The sequence below is a fragment of the Anolis carolinensis genome, chromosome 1 (genome assembly GCF_035594765.1).
Source record: "Anolis carolinensis isolate JA03-04 chromosome 1, rAnoCar3.1.pri, whole genome shotgun sequence".
Taxonomy (NCBI): domain Eukaryota; kingdom Metazoa; phylum Chordata; class Lepidosauria; order Squamata; family Dactyloidae; genus Anolis; species Anolis carolinensis.
Window position 1 is genome coordinate 183566956 of NC_085841.1, and position 21046 is coordinate 183588001.

Here is a 21046-nt window from a genome sequence, read left to right on the forward strand (position 1 = left end):
AACCAAAAGGAAAAGCAAAATCAGATCCATTTTGAAGAGACACCTCACCTTGTCCTCCCAAGATACCTGTTGATTTCACCACCATTTCAAGTTTTTTGTCCCATGTAAATGTACGAATGTAATCTGTAATTAAAATAAATAACATGGATTTATAACACTCTATTACAAGACCAATCTCTGATGTTATAAATAATGTCTTATAAAAATGTTAATAAACTTAAATGTTTTCTTACAGAAAGACAGAATAACCCTCTCATGATTTTGTAATGGTGTACTCTCCCAGTTTGTATGGTTAAATCACTTTTATGTTTTATTTATAACTTGGTTTTTAAAAGTTACTGAAGGTTAGTAAGTAGATATTATTCTTTACATGTCTATCTGTATACAGCAGTACTTTTGCACTTCTTCATTTTCAGTAATGTTTCTTCTCTCAGATCTTGCCTTCAGGCACAAGGGGAAGAAATGCTTTTCAACAGGTTTCAAATTGATAGCCAAAATGATTTTTAAAGCGTAATTACACACAAAATTACTGGTAACAACTTGATAGAACATGCAGCACATTATAAACAGTTGACAACAACTTAAAATTCAATGGCATTCAGACAAATTATTGTTCCCAGGGCATTGTTCTGAATTACAGGCAAGCAAAGCAGACATTGCACGTATAACAAAACATAGCAATGCCTTAGTTAACAAGGTCTGTGACAAAGAAGTTCCTTTTTACGAAGTGTTTTAGCCCATCTAGCTTTGCTTTATTGCTTATCGTCTGTTTAGCTGGAAGGCTTTTTTTAAAGCAATATTGTCATTAGAATGTTAATGCTCTAGGCCTTCTCTAGAAGGGCTAAAGAAACCCAGGCTTTTACTGTCTGACTGCCTGAATTGGGAACGAGTGGGATTCTACTCTATCTGATCCATAAACAGCAGCTTGACTCCAGAATCCTTCAATAAATATGCGTGAACAGCAAAACACTGAGAAGACGGTGTCAAATTCAATTGTTTTTGTTGACTTTTATCTTTTAAAACTACATTTCATATAGGTTTAAATTGTTTTAATATTATGAATGTCTTAATTCCTTTTTACCACTCACTTTCTATACATCTTTAGTTATATTGCCCTTTTTAAAAATGGTAAGCCACCTTTTGGCAAGGATGTTAAGATGACACAACAAGGCATTCTTTGGTATTGGCACAAAACACAGATCATCAAGCAGACCACCTTTCCCTCCATGAAATACTTCGAGCATCAGCTTACAATGCATGCAGACAGAAAACCAAGACAGTTGTAAAGACTGGTTCTGAATTGCAGCTACTAAACCCGCAGTCATTAAGGAAAAGCCATTTTCTTTGTTGTTCTCAGTCAATGGCTACATACCAATAATCCCAACCACTAGCTCATCAGTGGTATCATCCCGGCCCACCAGAAGAGAGTAGTCAATGATGAGATGGCTGGAAAGGAAATAGGAGTCGCTGTGGATGGAAGCCTTCAGCACAGCCTTGGAATGAGATCGGATGTACAAAGGATTGTCCCGCACCAACTTCAAGAGGTTTTCATCCAGGAGGACCACATCACAGCTCTCCTTCCCTGTGTCTGTTTTCACATTTCTATTCCGCAAGGAGCCTTTCAAGTCAAAGACCTAGGAGCAAAAGAAGAAAAAAGTTTCAATGAGGAGGAGGGAGAAGGCAATTTCTTAAAAATCCTGGAGTAGCAACAACTATTTAATAAGAGAATTCCTGCAGCACCTCCTCACTTAAATCTGTAATATACATTACATATATTCTTCAAACATTAAAAATGGTGTTTTTTTCACACAAAAATCTATATATGTTAAATACTTTGCTAAGTTTATTGTTATCTATATTATGACCAAGAATGCAGATATCAGGGCATTTTCCCCTACAAATAAGAATCCTGTTTCCATGAAATTTTAGTTTATTCCTCAAATTTCTAGTACTGAACAAAATTTCGAAATTCAATTTTGCACTCAGAGCTTAGGCACCCAAAGAAGCAGGCAAAGTAACCAAGGGAATTTAAACACAGCCAACAGAAGACAGTTGAGGGTGTATATGATTTTAAATTGTGACCTGTTTGTTCCAATGTTTGCTTTTTTGAGGGGTGGTTGAATATAACTGTATATAATAATAATAATAATAATAATAATAATAATAATAATAATAATAATAACAACAACAATAATGACAACAACTTTATGTTCATAATTGAATTCTGACAGCACTGAATTTTGTGATTTCCTACTTGGAGTGCCTCTTCATGAGCAAAGAAGATTAGGTGATAGTATTAATTTAAAAACAAAATAAGGTAAGGAAATATTAATATTTTAAGTACAGTTGGCATTCCATATCCACAGGTTCAATTATCCACAGCTTGAAAATATTCCAAAAATAAATATTCCAAAACATAAACCTTGAACTTGCCATTTTATATAAATTACAGTGAACTTCTTCTGCAAGCACGTCCTTCAAATAAAGAAGTTTAAATCAATTTCACAGGCTAATATTCGGGGTATGGGCATGTATTATTCATGAACGTTTCAAGCATGGAGGCAGGTGGTACATCCATAATACCAAAAATAAGTAAATGAATATGTAAAAATGGTGGGGCATCGGTCATAACATGTAAAAGGATTATTTGTATTTAGGGCTATTTTACTTTATAAAACGAAAGCCACCTCCAATTTTGATGTTTAAAAAGACATACAACACAAAGTCTGTTTTTGATAATAAACCAGACCACTCCAAGAAATACAAACTGTCACTGATCGAAGTTTAAAGACATGAGAACATGCACTTCTAACTAAGTAGCAAGGTAACTGTTTTGTTTGTTTCAATGTCTGCAGGGTAAAACAAATCCATAAAGCCAAGTGGAGAAGGCGGTTAACCCAATCCACAAAAGGCTGCAGAATTACTCTTTGGGTCACTCACTCACCTGAGCCATCTTTCTGCCATAGAAGAGGTTTTCCATGACCAGCAGATCCAGTTTCTTCTCCGTGTTGTTCTGAGAGTTCTTATAACCAATCCGATAAACCCCAAGAATCTTGGCCAAAGCTGTTGGTTTCTGAAATACAGTTGATTTGATTGGTTATGAGACGCTCAGACACTTGAAATACTCAGGTGCAGGGTTCAAAGGTAATACTGACGGTCTTGGTAGACAAAAATGCTGCTCTGTTAATGCTGATTATCAATATAAATGGCTTGGAGGTAATTCTAGATTACTTTTGCTTTCTCAGGAAGCAGCAAGTAATTTTAAATATTTTTCCACCTGCAAGAAAGTCTTCACTATTTGCAGTCCAGGACTGATTTTGTGCAAAATTTATATGTGAAATTTGTGCATAGAAAAACATTTTCCGTACGGAAGCATTATTTTATATGCAGAAAATGCCAGTTTCTATGTGGAAAATACAGCATGGATATGTTTGCAGCATATGAAATATAAAATTTACAACATATACTATTTGCAACATTTCTGCACAGGAAACCATTTTTTTCTGTGCAGAAAACCATTTCTGCATAGGATTCTCTGCACAAAAATAGTTTCTTTTTATGAAAAACTGCAAGTCCTGTGCAGAATAAGTACTGAACTGTGACAATTTTAGTTAGCCTAGGACCCTTCTTGTCAAGGTTTTCCCATACTTAAGAAACCTATTTCTGACCCTCCTTCAAATATTTTAAAATATTTCTTCTACTAGCATGTACCTCTGCTTAAAACTAGGAAGAAAATGATAGTACATACTTCATAAATCTTACCTTCTGTTGGACTGCATTAGTAATGTATGTGAAGTAATGTGGCGCAAAGTCCAAAAATGACTGGACCTCCAGGCGGGGCATTTGCTTCAATATGAAACGGTCATCTAAAGAAAAATACATGGTTAGTGCACATAATTTAAACATCAAGTGAGTATATAAAACGTATCAAACTTTTCAGCCAGAGTCCTCTAAAATGTCATAACAATTGGAAACTAGAGTTCTGGCCCAATTTTCAAGGTCTAGGTTTTGTTTAATGGACAGTTGGCCCAAGATGTGCTCAAATGGCATAATCCATTTGTGTGGAACAAAAATGTTGAATATTTACATTAATCAGAAAGTGGAAACATCAGTCAATTACCTTCCGTAACATAAAATGCAGCTCCCGACTTGCCTCCTCGTGCCTGCCAAGGCAGTGAGTGAGAGAGAGAACGGATAAAATCTTCCTCACTGCTTCCAAGTATCACTTCTCGCATTTTATGGAACTCTCCTGCATAGTAAATCCGGCAATAGAATTTGGCATTCGCGTCAGAAAATTCTGCAGAAAAAAGTGGTGGAAGAGTTGTTATCAATGTTTTTAAGACACTTACTCTAAAATGAGCCAAACTATTATTGTTTCTAGTTCAGTATTGACTACTCTAAATTAACTGACAATGACTCTTCGGGTCTTCTAACAGGAGCCTTTTCCAAACTCTCCTGAAGATGCGAGAAACTGAACCCAATCTCAGCATACAGATCCCGGGCTTCATCAGGAAACTAAAGTTTTCTCCAACAGAGCTTTGGGGGCGGGGGTGGTCCAAAGTTGATGTGGCTTCTGTCTTTGAAAACAAATCTCTGACTGTTACAGGAAATTAGCTATTAATATCACTGAAATGTGTATGCTGACATGCATAAGGAATATAAAGGAAGTTAAAATATGGTAGACAGTCCTCTTTTATGAAATCCAATGCAAATTATTTGAACATGCTGATGAATATTTACATAGAATTTTTCATGACCATCATTCCATTTATCTCTGTTCCTGCTAGCCTTTAAGAGGAGATTCCCAATGTAAGAATAATAATTCCAGCATTTATACAGCACTTCTGAATAGCGACAGCCTATCACAGACATTACCTCAATAAGCAACTATAAATAGTTTTGACTGTCCCTCAATGGCAAAGGGATACTGATTAGAAGAAAGAGAGGCCAACTCCTGAATCTGAAGTTGTAAATGTGATTATGCTTTAAGCAAGGATTTCCCAGTTCACAGTATTAAAACACTAGCAGACTTTCTTACTAAGTTCCAATATGGTACAATATAGAAGGCAGGAAAGGCACTGTCACCCTACTGCCACCAGTCAGGCATATCTCTCACTGGGATACTGGATGGCTCCAGTTGACTCAAAGAAAAATACCAAGTCTTGAGCAAAGTCTGTTACTAAAGTTTGTTGACAATAAGCCTAAGTGTTCTGATTCCTGGAGGGCACAAGAGTAAATAGCACTGATACAAGAAGCAAAAGACCCCTTGCCTTGCAAGAGAAAAGTACAAGCTGTATGAGCTTGGATTAGGATATACATCCACGGATATCCACGGATTCTACCTCTATAGATTGTATCATTAACGGCTTGAAAATATCCTCCCTACTACCAAAAAATAAATGTTTTGCCATTTTATATAAGGGAAATCATTTTACTACACAATTACATATAGTGGACCAGAGCATCCACAGATTTTGGTATCCACAAAGGGTCCTAGAGCTAAGCCCTAGTGAATGCCAAGGGCTCCTGTAACCCAATTGACTTCCACATGATATTTTTCAAAATCAGAATGGAGTCTATAGCTTCTATCACTAGTTCTTAGTTGTTTTTCAAGAATTCCCTCATCCCAGCAATATCTGATATCCAAATTACTTACGGAGCTCAACATGTGGATTTCCCAGCTGTTTCTTTTGCGCATCACTTCCATCTACTTCATCTATATTAGGGAGGAAAAAACTTGGTCAGAGGTATAGCCTTTTCTGTCAGGGCACAAGAAAACACTCTTAGATTATTTTGCCAATTATTAAATAGTAAGATGAAACCCAGTCAGAGTCAAACAGAAATAAGAATTAAACACAATTCAAGGAATCGAGACACCTAAACTATGGTTGCAACTCATCAATTTCCAGAAGAAGGCAGGGAGGAATTATATGTGAATGCTAATTTTGAATGCTGAAATGTTGGGCAGGGGGCTGTTCCAAGTGGGTTAGGAGGAACTCCCTGGCATCTCCATAGAAGGACCTCAAGCAGGATCTCCAGCAGGGAGATACTATGACTTTGAGAACAGATTGTTCTTGGTTAAATTGATTTGTGGTCTTCCTATGCGACCTTTTAGAAGCTAGAGTGCAATTTCACAGAGTGACATTTAGTAGAAAAGTATTCCTTGAAAAGAGTCTTTTTCACACATACAGGATGCCTGGGTGTGTTCTGTTTACTTGGTTAGATTAAACAGTTATGCACATTTTACAGCCTGTCTTATTGCTGCTGCTACTTATCCACCAAAAGGTCAAGCACAGACTGACACCAATAAAAGCCAAATTTACATAGCACAAATCCCCAAATAAAATAAACTTTTCCAAAAGATAAGAAAATACAATTAAGGCAATTCAAAATTAGAATATGATCCATAACATATTGGCAAAAATGTGGAAAAGCAGGACTTTACATATATGTTTGATGGTACGTCCTCCTGCAAGAAATATTTGGAGGCAGGAGATATTCTCAGACACTGAGAAAATCACAAACCAAGTCATAGAAAGATGGGTAAGAACAGCTTTGTTCTCTAAATAAAAAAAACCTGTGAAATCATCAAGACTCACATCACATGGATTGTGCTGCTAAAACAGTGGCACGTCATAAAATTAATGGCTTTTTCAAATTCTACCAATTTTATTATCACCTAAATATTTGACAAGATGCCAACAAATATTTAACTCTTATTTTTAATTGAGGAAGATTGGGAAAAAAAGTGTAAACCCTTGTACCTTGAGCCTCTGCCCCTTGGTTTTCTGCCCCTTCTTTGCCCGTCTGCCCAACCTGGTAGTAGGCACTGTCCGCTCCACGTAAGGTCTCCTTTTTCTGAGATGAGAGGTCGGGACTCTTCCCTCCTGTGCCTCGAAAGAAGGCCAAAACTCCATATTGTTTCTTAGCTATAACCAAAACAATGAGGAGATGGTTGGTCGTTCATACTGACCTATCTTCATTAAAGTCTGCCGACTCTTCTCAGGATTGCCTCCACTATTAGCTAGAATGAGATGACTGAGTTGGAAGAGCAAGTTTTTCAACTCCCCCCACCTTTCCAAGCAATCCAACTGCCTAAACTGGGGCAGAAGGCACCTCGCCATTTCTAGTGCTGAAACAATATCAAGTTGCTAGTCTGACTAATTCCTGTAAATTCAATGGACTGGGCAACACCTTATCCTTTCTCAGAGGACTCAAAAAATGTCTTGAGGTGTCCTGGCTGTCTAAGTTTAGGGACACAGTGCAGTTGTGAGGGGAGATTATTATTTGAAGGCAGCCTGACCCTCAGGACTAAAGTAAGAGAACTGGGTATGTTTTAGCTTGGGAGAAAAGAAAACTGGGAGTGTGTTTGTATCTCTTTGTGTGTGTACAACAAAGCAGTCGTCACAAACCTGAAGGACTGTCACACAGAAAACAACAAAGGCATATTATTTTTGACTCAGATGGCAGGACTACACCAAGGTTATGGGAAACTAAATTTTAAATCGACATTTTAAAAAAATGTCTTGATACATCAGTTTGACAATGGAACTGATTAAAGGTCTGGAGGTCTTCAAGCACTATGTCAACATCAGTGACGATTTTTCTAGTAGCAATGAAGAATTCCATGGCAACTTTTCAGAATAATAAAATGAAATCTGCAAAGGGGAATACCATAAAATAAATTAAAATAGAGAGGGGGAAAGGCAAGCCTAAACACAATATACTGATATTAGTTTCAGCTTTCCTTGCTTAAGGCAACTGTCATCAAGTCTTGTTGCAACCTACACTACATCTCAGATTAAGGACACAACCCCACAGGAGGCAACAAAGCACACACTGAAAATTCTTACGTTGTTCCACCTCTGCCACCTGGTTTGACTGCCCTGTATTTGTTTCAGGTATTCGGACAGGACTGTTGTTCTTCGCTCGGATCTCAGCCAGGCTACAAATGAAACAGTAGGTTTTTAGAATTTGAGGTGTCAAAACAACTGTACCAAAGGAATTTTTGATCACAATAAACAGCAAGTCTCCTTTGGACTCAACTATGAAGCCCACACAAATGGCAAGATTTGGAAACAGGATAGTAAACTAGGTGAGAGTTCTGCCAGCTTAGACCATTCTCTCACCTGGTTTAGTATTCTGTTTCCAATAGTGACCAGCTATGAACCTTAGCAAAGCAAAGAGGAGGGCTGCCTTTCATTTGCATACAGTCTAGTACAGACATGGGAAAACTACGGTTCTCCAGGTGCTTTGGATTTCAATTCCCACAATTCCTAACAGTCAGGAGTGGAAGTCCAAAACACCTGGAGGGCCAAAGTTTGCCCATGCCTGGTCTAGTAAGTTTTATTCAGACATGTAGTGCCTCTGAAACTGAAAGTTCATTCAGTGAATGAACAAAAGGCGGTTGATAGACCTATTGAGAAGCTCTTAGGATGAGATTAAGATTTATGCAGAAAGTTATCACAGACAGCATCAGAAACTGCACATTAAAATCACAGTGAACCAATAAACTTACTACTAGGCTTTGTAGTGTAATGTAGCAGTATCCTACAATACAGAATAATATATCAAGCTAAGAGGAAAAAATTAAAAGGAATCTAAACTTAAAAGTACAGAGTGAAAATTTTAAGAGTACTAATTTTAGGACCAAGTTATTGGAAGCAGTTGACTTACTGCTAAATATATACTAGAAGACACACAACATGTGGTAGACCCATTGAACTACCCAAAAGGCTAATGGTAATTCTGAAAGGTGCACAAAGAGCACATTATTCTAATGTGCTATTGACAGACAAGTATCAGATAGTCACCTGTTAATCTGAAGTCCTTCTTCGGCACTGCTCTTTGGAGATACTTTGGATAATTCATCTAAGGCATTTCTGTATTCTTTACAACTGAGGAGCAAAGTAAACAGATGTTCTTTACAACTCTTAACAGCTCAGGGTGTTATGTTAAGTACTACATAAAGAGAAAGAAGGTGCTAGTCTACTACTTGCTGAGAATGCCTGCCTGGGCTGTACGATTTCAGACTGAAGGTGGAGATTCTCATGACAAAATGTTCCTTACATAAAAATCAAACCTCCACAGAGGGGAACTGTCATACCAAGGACTACTTCCTAAGGAGAAGTACTATGTTTATTTGAGTGTAACACACCATCACTTCTAATACGCACCTCAATTTTGAAAATGTGCATTACAAAATAAAATTGCTACTGAATGTAATGTGCCTTTGGAATGGTGATAGGTAAGGGAGAGGAGGCCAACTGGGCAGCTGCAGCCCCTCCATCAGGCAGCCTGACAGAGGGGTAGGCCTTCCCAACTGGCCCCCTCATGAGGCCTTCAAAACCTCCCCCTCAATTTTGAAGGCCTTGTGGGTGATGCCAGCTGAGAAATATGCAGGTTCAGCAGCCTTGGCCTGATGGAGGCTTACATGCACAATTCGAATCTAATACGCACCTGCATTTTGACTATGCAATTTAGTTTTGAAAGGTGTGCATTAAATTTGAGTAAATATAGTATTTAATCACATTAACTCCCATCTGAAATGGTATAGTCCAGGCGTGGTCTTACTTGCTAGGAGCTTGGGAGGTGGGAGCCAAGCTCAAAAAGACAAGAACAAAACATAAAACACAAAATTTTATGCCCAATACTATCAACCTATATCAAAATTCTTTATAATATCCAATCACATTTGCACCAACTTTGAAACTACTGAGAGCAGTTCACTAGTTCTGGGATGTAAGAAAAAAAAAGGAACAAGTAGGGTGTAGCAACAGGGGCGAAATGTTATACATGTTCAAGCATTCTCTGCTATTTTTAAACAATAATTATTTTTATATATATTCTTTAATTTGGTGTTATCTGCTTTGGGCATTCTAAACTGGAAAAGCAAAATAACCTTTCTGACAAAATGGTTCCTGTATTTCCATGAGTATAATTTAAACAGGACTTGGTTTACTGTCAAGCCACTGACAGAATGAAGATGGATACAAATGGCTTCCATCAAGAACTGTCAAAACAGACTATATTAGTTTTCTAAAGAAAATCCTTTTAGCAAGCAATGATTTTGGCACTGCCCCAGTGCAGCAGATTTGCTGGTTACACTGATCTGACATGTACATTTTACAGTATTTTAGACAAGTGAAGTGGCTACTATTATGGTACTGGGAATATTCACTGGACCACACAGTGAAAGGGCAGAACAGAATAGAATAAAAACGCCTGTTTTCAGTCATCTATGTTGGAAGCTTTATTTCCTCTTAGAACTATAGGTTTTACAAAGACATGCCGTGTTTTCCTGCCTCATTAAGCTCCTTTTCCTTCTGCACACAAAAAAGCTACCAGACTATATTCACATTAGAATATCTACTTTGTGAAGCATGATAAATCATCAGGGTGTAAAGCCAATTGCCAAAAGTTCAGGCTTGCTTATGTGCCCAAGGAAAGAGCTCCATTAACTCCAACAGTCAATTTCCCGCTGAATACCACCTACTGGTACAGCCAAGGTCACTTCAAACTGTGCATAAAAGTCTCCAAGAAGAGCTAGCACTCCCCTTCCTAAATATGGAAGTTGCAAAAAGAAATATAAAAGCTGTAACTAACCAACATACCTGAGAGCAAAGGCGATGATGGAGCTTGGTTCCTTTTCACAGACTGCAATAGGAACACGTTCATGCTCATACATTAAGTAATGCTTGTCAGGCTCACTGCATGAAGAACACGAAAGAGGAAAGACAAACTATAAGATATGGCCAAAAAGAAACATGTCCTTATTTTCCAGATTGATGTACTGCCTTTGAAGCAGAAAAACTACAGAAAATATTCAGGCAGTATTCAGGTTGTTCTTGTTGTTGTTGTTGTTGTTGTTATTATTATTATTACAGATTGTATAATAATAGGCTGACCAAAATGATCAAAGATTTGGAAGCCAAGCCCTACGAGGTAGCTGGGCATGTTTAGATTGGAGAAAAGAAGGCTGAGAGGGGACATGGCATTTAAATATTTGAAATGATGTCATATTGAAGGATGTCATATTGATGAGAGGGGAAACTTGTTCTCTGCTGCTCTAGAGACTAGGACACAGAACAATTGATTCAAATTGCAGGGGAAAATCCACTTAAAAATTAGAAAGAACTTCCTGATGATAAGACGTCTGTCAGTGGAATATGCTGCTTCGCGGGGTGGTAGATTCTCCTTCCCTGGAGGTTTTTAAGAAGAGACTGGATGGCCATCTGTCAGGAGTGCTTTGATTGTGTGTTCCTGCTTGGCAGAATGGGGTTGGACTAGATGGCCCTTGGGGTCTCTTCCAACTCTATGATTCTATGAATGCCAAAAGGAACAAACTAGAAGGCTAGTTAAGCAACTATAGGTTGAGTATCTGTTAACCAAAATGCTCGGGTCCAGAAGTGTTTTGGATTTTGGAATACCTATATTTGCATAATGAGATATATTGGAGATTGGACATAAGTTTAAACACAAAATTCATTTGTGTTTCATATACACTCTGTGTGTGTGTGTGTGTGTGTGTGTGTGCATGTGTGTGTGTGTATGTGTGTGTATATATATATACACACACACACACACACACACACACACACACACACACATATATATATATATATAGCCTGAAAGTAACTTTACACAACTGTTTTGAGAATTTTGTGTATACTGAGCCATTGGAAATCAAAGGTGTCACTACCTTAGCCACTCATGTGGATTATTTTAGATTTTGATGCATTTCAGATTTTGGAATTCCATATAAAGGATGCTCATGCTGTAGTAGAAGCTAACAGGCAGTCATCTATAAGTTGGTGGTAGTCAAACGTCTCCTTCTACTGAGACTACTGTGCCGCAGAAATGCTGTACTATTTTCATTTATATAAACACATTTCCCCATGTTCTTCTTCAATAAAGAAATCTTTTTAAAATCAGCTTATACAATATTAAACAAAATAATTTCATAATATTAATTAACATTAAAATGCATAAATAATAAGCAAACCCACAAAACCCTGGAGATGCAAAAAGGCTAAACCTGGCACACAAATACTGCTTATCCACTGATCTGTCTCTGACTCCTGGACCAAGATGAGGGACAGACAGGATGACATGGGAGGAGATGGATCTCCAAGTAGCCAGGTCAAAAATGATTTAGGGTTTAAAGGTGATAATTAGCAATCTGAATTGCAGTGAGAAACTAACTGGCAGCCAGAGTAGCTGAAACAATAAAAGAGACATACAGCTCCACACTTTGCCCCAGTTAAAGTTCTAGCAGCAACTATTCTCCATAAAAAGCTCCAGAGTGCTTTTGTTACACTAGTTCCCTGCACATCTCTTCTATTTCTCTTGCTGAAGGGCATCTTACAAATACTGAAAATAATGAAATATACGCATCTCATTTGGACCATTGTGATGGATCTGCTAGTCTGTCCTTGAAAGACACTCAGAAACTTCAGTTGAAAGATGTAACAAAAACAATACATTCCTACATCATTCTATGTGTGATTCTATCCTTCTATGGCACTGTAAAAAGAACTTCTGTGCAGTGTAATGAGACATAGGCAGGGATGCGTATGGAGACAGGTGTTCCTATAGGCCAGTGGTTCCCAATCTTTTTTTGACCAGGGCCCACTTTGACCAGGGAAAAATAAAATAAAATAAAGAGGAAAGAGTTTTGTGGATCAGATTTTTGTTTTCGCAGCCCACTGTTGGGCCACAACCCACAGGTTGAGAACCACTGCTGTAGGCATTTTGATCCCAAGCCACTCAGGGTTTGTAGGAAAGCACCAGCACTTTGAATTGGAACTAGAAGCAACCAGAATATCTTGCTTAGGATCAGTTGAGATCTGCATCTATAAACCTGACTAGCAGGGAGAAGCTCCTAGACTAGGTTTATTTACCCAGCCCTCGCCCTAAACTTTAGACTTAGGGTCACCTAAAGACTGAAATGACTGGAAGGCACATAACAACAATCCTAATTAACTTCAGTATCGCATCAGCCAAAAGTAGGCCCACACTTCCCATTGAAATGCTGGCAAGTATGCGTTGGTTAAAATTGTTCTTAATTTTAAATATTGTATTGTGCTTTCATGTTTTTGCACTACAAATAAGTTATGATGTGCAGTGTGCATATGAATTTGTTCATGTTCCTTTCAAATTATAGTCAGCCCACCGCCCGCCAATAGTCTGAGAGACCAAGAACTGGCCCTCTGCTCATAAAGTTTGAGGACCCCTGTTCTAGACATTTATGAAGGTTAGTCTTGCAAACAATGTGTTACAGTAGTCCTGACAAGAAGTTAACAGGAACCATCTTGGCCACTACCTTTGTTAATCTACACTACAATTAATGCAATTTGATGCCGCTTTAAATGAGATGGCCCAATACAATAGAATCCTGGAATTTGTAGTTGCAGTTTGGCAGAGACGGGTAAAGAGTTTGCAAAACTACAGCTCCCATAATTCCACAGCATTGAACTATGGCAGCTTAAGTGATGCCAAGTCATGTTAATTTTACAGTTCAGACGCACCCTAAATGAAGGTTTTAAAGGGTATTCCTAGACAACATTGCCTGACGCAAACCTTCAGTGACAAAGCCATATCTAGAATACATGCAAGTTACACACCTGCTTATTCACATGGAACACATCAGTATTTAGAGCAGTTTGCACACCCAACTCCCAAATAAGGTGACCTGCTACCTACAGAACCTCCATAATGTCAAGAATTCAAATTCAGCATGTTGATCCTTATACAGCACATTCCTGAATCCAGATACCAATTCAGATACGACTAATAGACATAATCATGATGAAATCTGACTATACGAGGAGTGGGTGCAAGTGGCAAACCACCCAAATGTCAGCAGTACAGCCATTTCAACCCCCATATAATTACAGAAGTATAACTTTCATTAACCTTCCACTTGACCACAAGTCAGTTAAGACACAAAATTTGTCTGTATCAAAATAATACATTGTACACACACTACAGTGTCCCCAAAGTCCTCACACATCGAAAAAAATAAACGCATATTGTATTTTATATTTCTAATGTTTTTATTAAAAGGGTGGTCAACACGTAGATAATATTTTGTAAAGATTTTGTTAAATTTTGCAATGAACATTTTGTAAAAATAGGTACATATAAAATCTGCCATTTTCCCTATGTGTGATGACTTTTGGGACACCCTGTATTTTCTTGATACTCAGTAATGCCACTAAAACTTACAAAGGAGACGGGATGGGATTGTAGCTATTTCCAGGCAACAGATTTGCAAGAATAGCCTTCATAGTGGATTTCTCTTTCACCTGGCTATCTGTGGATCCCAGCAAGTGTCCATCAAATACATCTGGAATTTAAAAACACATGCACATATTGCTTAAAACTGTTAACCATGCAACCTCTACAATTTACTTAAAATGGTTGCTTTGGGGAAGTGAATAGAAACCGCCGAGTCTCTCTTTTTATATGGATACTTTCAGCTATAATGACAACTATTCTTCCATGTTTGATCAAGTGAAGATAGTGAAATGACTATTAACTAGGTCAAGATAAAAGAATCTTTCAGATAAAACATTTAGAGCTCAAAGAAAATACAGACTGATGAAACATGAACAGTTCAGATAGCTGGATAACTAACTACAAATTATGGCTTAATGGGTATCTTAGTAAATGATGTATTTTGATTATGTGATTTAGCAATGTTGTAACCCTCCTTGAGCTGTGAGGAGTGATGGATAAGAAGTAAAATTACTATTATTATTATTATTATTATTATTATTATTATTATTATTATTATTATTATTATTATTATTATTATGGAAATTTCCAAACACTTCTGGATTCCTTCTAGTAGTGATTAGAAACTTCCTTATTAGAGGCAGAAAAGAATGAGTAAATAAATAAATCACTTTAAGTATTCAAAGTACTTTACACAAATTAATTGCAATCCCCAGAAAATCCATCTAAGATGCATCCATACTATTATCCCCTGTAAGGCTAATGCAGGAACCAACATACTGTGGATTGCTCAAGGCCAGATAGTGAGCTCAAAAACAAAGTGTTTTCAGTCATTTCATGAATTTAAAGAAGAACAGTAAAAAAAACTAATAAATGCCAATTAAATCTGTAGAACTAACCTTTTTGCCAGAACATTACGTATTGTATTCCATCCGTTATGGTGTACTAACAATCATATAGTTTTTCTGACAGAATGAAATACTAATCCATTTGTGAAAGACGTATTGAAAATAAGTTTATAAGCAAGAGATCCAGGAACACCACATAGGCTCACAGTGCTCCACACCTTATATACTTTTTGAAATACTTATTAAAACTAGTCTTATATAAACCTTTAAAATATCTCCCCTGCCCCATTTCTCCAAGCACCAAGTCTTTTAAAAAAATCAAATTCTAGGTTTTTTCCCTTCTGTCGTCATACAATACCAAACACATTCATGATAAAAATTACAGCAGCAATCCCAAACTCTTAGTCTTCCAGATATTTTGGACTGCAACTTCCATAAGTCCCTATCTGGCCATGTTAGCTGGGCTGATGGGAGTTGTAGTCCAACATAACCAGAAGGTACTCTGTTGGTGATAACTGTACAAGAAAAAAACCAGCGAGTTTGTTATGAAAGCAATTCAATCAATGGATTCATTTTCCTGTGGATTTTAGCAAACACAGGAGAAGAAAACAAAAAAGGGAAAAGACCAGGGCCAATACCTTCTGAGCCGGTGGCCGTGTCTTGTTCCGAGAGTGTGTGGGCAAACTGGTCAGACATGACTTCAGGAGGGGTTGGAAGCTGGAGGAGAGAAGAGCTTGTGGAGCTCTGACTTGACAAGGTGGTCAGGAAACGATCCTCTATTAAGTAAAAATGCACACAAGGAAATACTGATCAATACAATGCTGAACGATCTTCAATGACCTCCAAAGATTTATTTAAACTCCTTCAGAAAAACCGGGGGGGGGGGGGGGGGAATAGGAAGGAGACGAAGAATGGAATCGTAGAGTCACAAAGATGTGAGCATAAGCCTATTATACTGAAGGACATCTCATTTTCCTACAAGGCAGTTACTTCCACACTCTTAAGCAAAGGGAAACTGGGCATTTGGACATAATAGGAAAGAAAATCCACAGAATATGTAACTATACTAGAACAAGGAAACTGTAAACATACAAATAGATGTTCCAATACAATATCATAGTTTGTGTGAAAGACTAAGACTTTGTAAAGTATATAAACATACCTTTATCTCCATTTTGTAGTGCTGGAGAAACGTTCCGTGGAGATGCATCCATTGAACTGATCTGTAAGATAAAACCTGGCGTTTTGTTTCTTTTGCTGTATTATATTCACATTTCTTCCCTCTCACCTTAATGACTATGATCTTTCCTTATAAACAATATTCCTACACATTTTTTTTCAACTCCAAAACTCAACAGTTGAGTCTCTCTATCAACATGAATAACATCTCTTTATAGTACAACTCCTCTATGTGGAGAGAGGAAAGTTCCTGAACTTTGTGCAGATATGCAAAATAATACCAAACTTTATCAAAACAAGGCCCAAGAGTATCCTTGAATGGCTCTGGAGGAACTACAAAATTCCTAGAGTGGATATATTTTGTCAGATGTGAATAAATGAAACTGGATTCCAGTCTCATAGATATGGGGGTTATAGAGAATTCCGAATCTATTCAGCCAAGCCAAAATAGTGATTTTATACATTTGTGGTGGTATTTGGGGTTCCCTGGGAACCAATGTGGTGAAATGGCTTGGGTACTCAAGTGTTAAACTGGGCTCTGTGAGACAAAGGTTCAGATCCCCACTTAGCCATAGGAACTCATTGGGTGATGCTGGGCAAGAGGAATGCAATGATAAGCTCCTTTTGAATGACTCTTGCCAAGAAAAAACACACCATAAGACTTGAAGACACATGAAAATGGCACAATTATATACCTTAACTAATTAGGAAGCAATTTTAATTGGATTCTATAAGCTGATAAGCTTTAAAATTAGAAGATGTGATTATTTTATTTTTTCAGTAAAATCTGCATGCTAGACAGAGATATTCATAGCTAGGTCTTAGCTATGGAGGCTTTAATACAAGCTCCAGCTTGTCCATTCCATAGTGAGCCAGCCAACTCATTTTTATATACAGCAGGTCAGTCAATCACTAGATCCCCACTAGAATGCAGTTCAAACTACTTTTAGATCATGCAGTGTTTTAAGAGATGTCCAATCAAAGCTCACTTCATGCCTCTCTTTGCTTTAGGATATCCGAGAAGCCTCAGAGAAATGATGGGTAAAGAAGCATAAGTGACCATTGTTTTATTTTCAAATACACCCTCTTGGGTCTTCTCCAAATGGGAAGAGGATGTGGAGGATTAGAACATTTCCCAATGCAGTAAAAGAACATGCCGGCTCTTTCATTCACTGGGCTAGGATCTAAGGAAAAGAATAAAAACTCTTCCTCTTACTTCTTCCCTAGAAGCCGTCAAGCATCTTCTATGGTCTGAAGGACAAAGTATTATCCTCTGCCATACACACTCAATGTTAAGAATGATGTGTAGCAGCTTCATGCAGTGCCAATGCAATAGTATTAACCCAACAAAGTAGACAAATTAGTATGGGCAAACCTCCTTCCTTCCGTCCTTCCTTCCTTCCTTCCTTCCTTCCTTCCTTCCTTCCTTCCTTCCTTCCTTCCTTCCTTCCTTCCTTCCTTCCTTCCTTCTTTCTCCCTCCCTCCCTCCCTCCCTCCCTCCCTCCCTCCCTCCCTCCCTCCCTCCCTTTTATTAAGAACTATGAATTCTAACTAAATTGGAACTAACTTATGAACTTTGAGGGCATTACCAAAGTAATGGCAGGGTAAGCTTACAGCTCCTTGAGAAATGTTTTTGGATACCTATGATTTACATGACCCAGATCATGGTCAGATTTTCTTTCCCATGTTTTTTTCCCATCATGATCACTAACATGGTGGGGTTCCCTCGGTTCTCAGAAATTATTCAAAGACCTAATGTAAGGATAATTTGTTAGCAATAAGACTTTTCTCCCTGGTATAGTTAGACCCACCATTTTAAATTTGGCAACGCAAGCAACTAAACTCATTACCTTACTCTCTTCACCTTGCCTCAGTCTCCCAGGACTAGGTGGTACAGAAGGACGTTTCCTCCCTTTCTCTTGCTGGAAGAGATCCTGTAACCTACAATGGGTTCATGTTATTACGCTGACAAATCTAATAACGTAAACAAAAAATAACACTAGCAATAAAATCAGAAGGCTTCATTTTCCAGGATACAAGGGGTAAGGGACAATTTTGTACCTCCCTGCTACTTGTAGATACTAATTCAGCTACAACCTACAATATTGCAAAGTTTTGTGCAGCAGTATTCAAAATCCGTCAAGGGAGGACAGGCCCCAAAAGTTAAATATGCATTCAGTAATCATCTCCCTTGATTCTATAATTTGCTGATAGACCTGTGCATTGTATGTTTTTACCTTGTTTCCCCCTCCGCTTCTTTCCCCCCTAATGTGATTGCAGTACCTATTTTCATACCTTAAATGTGCTAAACATATCAAGTTTGTATGAAACTGTGACCTTTATTTCCTGTGCTGGTCTATGTCCGAAATAAATGATTTGATTTGGGGGGTAGGGGACCTTTCCAGAGTGCTGAGGAGCCTCCGCAAAACCTCCTGTGTTGGTCACCACCTGGCTAAAGTTTTAGCTAGAGCTTCTCCATCTAGTGATTCCTTTCAGTCCCTGTGTCACTGGAGAAGAATACACCTCAGAGAGCACTTTGAGAGTGCTATTTTCATGATTAGTACTCAGATGGCTCTTCAAGTGCTAGCTGCGGGTGACTGATTTTGCTGATCCCTTGTCTACCCTGCATGGAGATGAGAGAGCAGCAAAGGCTTGGTTGATTTTGTACCTCTTCTAAAATGATGCAGCCCATGATAATTTTCTACAAAGCCATTCCATCTGAATTACAGATTACAGGCTGGATTAAACTCACAGGCTAAAGATTCTCAATGTCTATAGCATATTATTTAGATCAGTAGTTCTCAACCTTTGGATTCACAGATTTTTTGGCCTTCAACTCCCAGAAATCCTAACAGCTAGTAAACTGGCTGGGATTTATGTGAGTTGTAGACCAAAACACCCGAGGACCCACAGGCTGAGAACTACTGATTTAGATGATACCAAGTACAGTTAGTCTATCCTATTTTTACTGAATTGATATGGCGATATTCCTTCGAGAGGGTCCCACTGAGCTAACAACATAATGACTCTAGTGATATGAATTTATGCCCAGTTCAGAAGAGGTTGAGTGGTCCATATTACCATTTTACATCACTGGTAATTAACATCCAAAGCAGTCCTAGTATGGAGCTACATTTCAAGTCCACATCCAATCAATGAGCTACATCTCCTTAAGTACTTGTTCTCTGTGTTGCAAAGTGTAATTAACACCCAAAACAGTCCTAGCATAAAGATACATTTGAAGTGTTTATTTTAATAGTTCCATAGCTGATCACTGGTTGACATCTCTTTAAGTACTCTTGCTGCTTGTTGCTTTTCATTTCAAATATACTAAATGTCTCATTAATTCACAAGGTGTTATCAGTAGCTATTTACTTGCTACCGTTGGTATTTATCTGAGACATTTTTTTGAAAATAAACCCAGTAATTAGTAATTGCTCTTCTGGGTCTCTGTCACCAGGCAGATGGTTTTAGAGTCCTTGTCAGCAACATGACCGAACACTCACAGATGCCCAGTGACATGAAATGAGTAACTTGCATTAATATCCTTTCTGAATACTTTTTGCATTCGCTTTGCAATTTGTGGCAATGAAATATGAAGGCTAAGAACTAATTGAGGGGACTGAATTTTCATCTGTACAGTTCACACAACTATTGCGGAGAGATGGCTGACATTTACGCACTTTGATTTTGTCTGCTTCTGCACTACACAACCCTTCTATTAGCCTCACATTGAAGAGTGCACCTCAGTTCAAAGGCTTCCCATATATCCAGCAATGGGATATTTAATTGTCAGCTGAATTTGTTTGGGGACCCAACTCTACCACTGGATTTGGGAGGTGCTACACTCCATTACTGAAAGGGTTGATTTATTCTCTCCTGTGAATCAGTGCATCATTTACTACCAATTTTAGAGAAATTGATCTAATTTACATATGTTTTAATTGTTATGATGTATTTTAATGATGTATTTTTATAGTTTTAATTGATGATATGTACTGTTTTTGTTTTATTATGTTCTTGGCATTAAATGTTGCCAACTGTTGTAAGCTGCCCTGAGTCCCTCCAGGTGAGAAGGGTGGGGTATAAATGCTGGAAATAAATAAATAAATAAATAATGCTTTAATAGTAATACACGTCAGTATCCTACAAAGGAATCCCTAGCGGGGCCTGGAACTGCATACAGATCCAGAACAAGACAAAAGAGAAAGCTCTTAAGAGCTGCTAGTTTCTCACCTGTTATTCCAAGCTTGCAACATCTCACAGAGACTTTGCTTTTTGGCTACCAGAGACTCGGCAACTGAGTGCAGTTGCTGGGGAGTGTCAAGTGATGATGAAAGCATCCTTGCTTGGATTTTCTCTATCCAGTTTCGAAACTCAACTTCTTCCATCTAGCAAAGGTAAGAAACAGAACTGCAATTATTCTTCTTAGGGAAACCTACCTAGGGCACTTTCCCAGAAGCTCTGTCTTCCGACATGAAAAAAGAGATTGGACATCTAAAGAGCATGGCCCCAAAAGTGATTTATTTTGGCTGAGCTTTCACAGAAGTAATCTTATATAGAGAAAACACAAGCCTTTTAAATACCAAAAAAAGCCAGTGTCACTGTAAAAAATACACTCAGCCCTCCACATTTCTGGATTTCAGTTTTGTGCATTTGATCCTTCACAGGTTTTATTAATATGTTATCTCTAAAAAATCTGGCAGAATTAACCATAAAATCATGTTGGAAGACCTAGATATTGTAAGAGGAAATACATTTGTAGGGATCTGTAGGTT

At 37.9% G+C, this 21046-nt stretch overlaps 1 protein-coding gene across 7 annotated transcripts in view; it reads right to left on the reverse strand.

Annotated features, from left to right (window-relative positions):
- Nucleotides 1–21046, reverse strand: part of pikfyve (phosphoinositide kinase, FYVE-type zinc finger containing) — a 103853-nt gene that overhangs the window by 5016 nt on the left and 77791 nt on the right. For all 7 annotated transcript variants that reach the window (XM_008109194.3, XM_008109196.3, XM_008109199.3 and 4 more), the window contains 15 exons: nucleotides 20505–20659; nucleotides 18119–18209; nucleotides 16252–16312; nucleotides 15728–15865; nucleotides 14230–14350; nucleotides 10614–10709; nucleotides 8814–8897; nucleotides 7854–7945; nucleotides 6765–6929; nucleotides 5657–5716; nucleotides 4121–4297; nucleotides 3763–3866; nucleotides 2945–3073; nucleotides 1373–1634; nucleotides 49–123 (listed from right to left, as the gene is read on the reverse strand). In XM_008109194.3, the coding sequence (XP_008107401.2) occupies nucleotides 49–123; nucleotides 1373–1634; nucleotides 2945–3073; nucleotides 3763–3866; nucleotides 4121–4297; nucleotides 5657–5716; nucleotides 6765–6929; nucleotides 7854–7945; nucleotides 8814–8897; nucleotides 10614–10709; nucleotides 14230–14350; nucleotides 15728–15865; nucleotides 16252–16312; nucleotides 18119–18209; nucleotides 20505–20659 (1810 nt within the window). The remainder of the gene's footprint in view (nucleotides 1–48; nucleotides 124–1372; nucleotides 1635–2944; nucleotides 3074–3762; nucleotides 3867–4120; nucleotides 4298–5656; nucleotides 5717–6764; nucleotides 6930–7853; nucleotides 7946–8813; nucleotides 8898–10613; nucleotides 10710–14229; nucleotides 14351–15727; nucleotides 15866–16251; nucleotides 16313–18118; nucleotides 18210–20504; nucleotides 20660–21046) is intronic.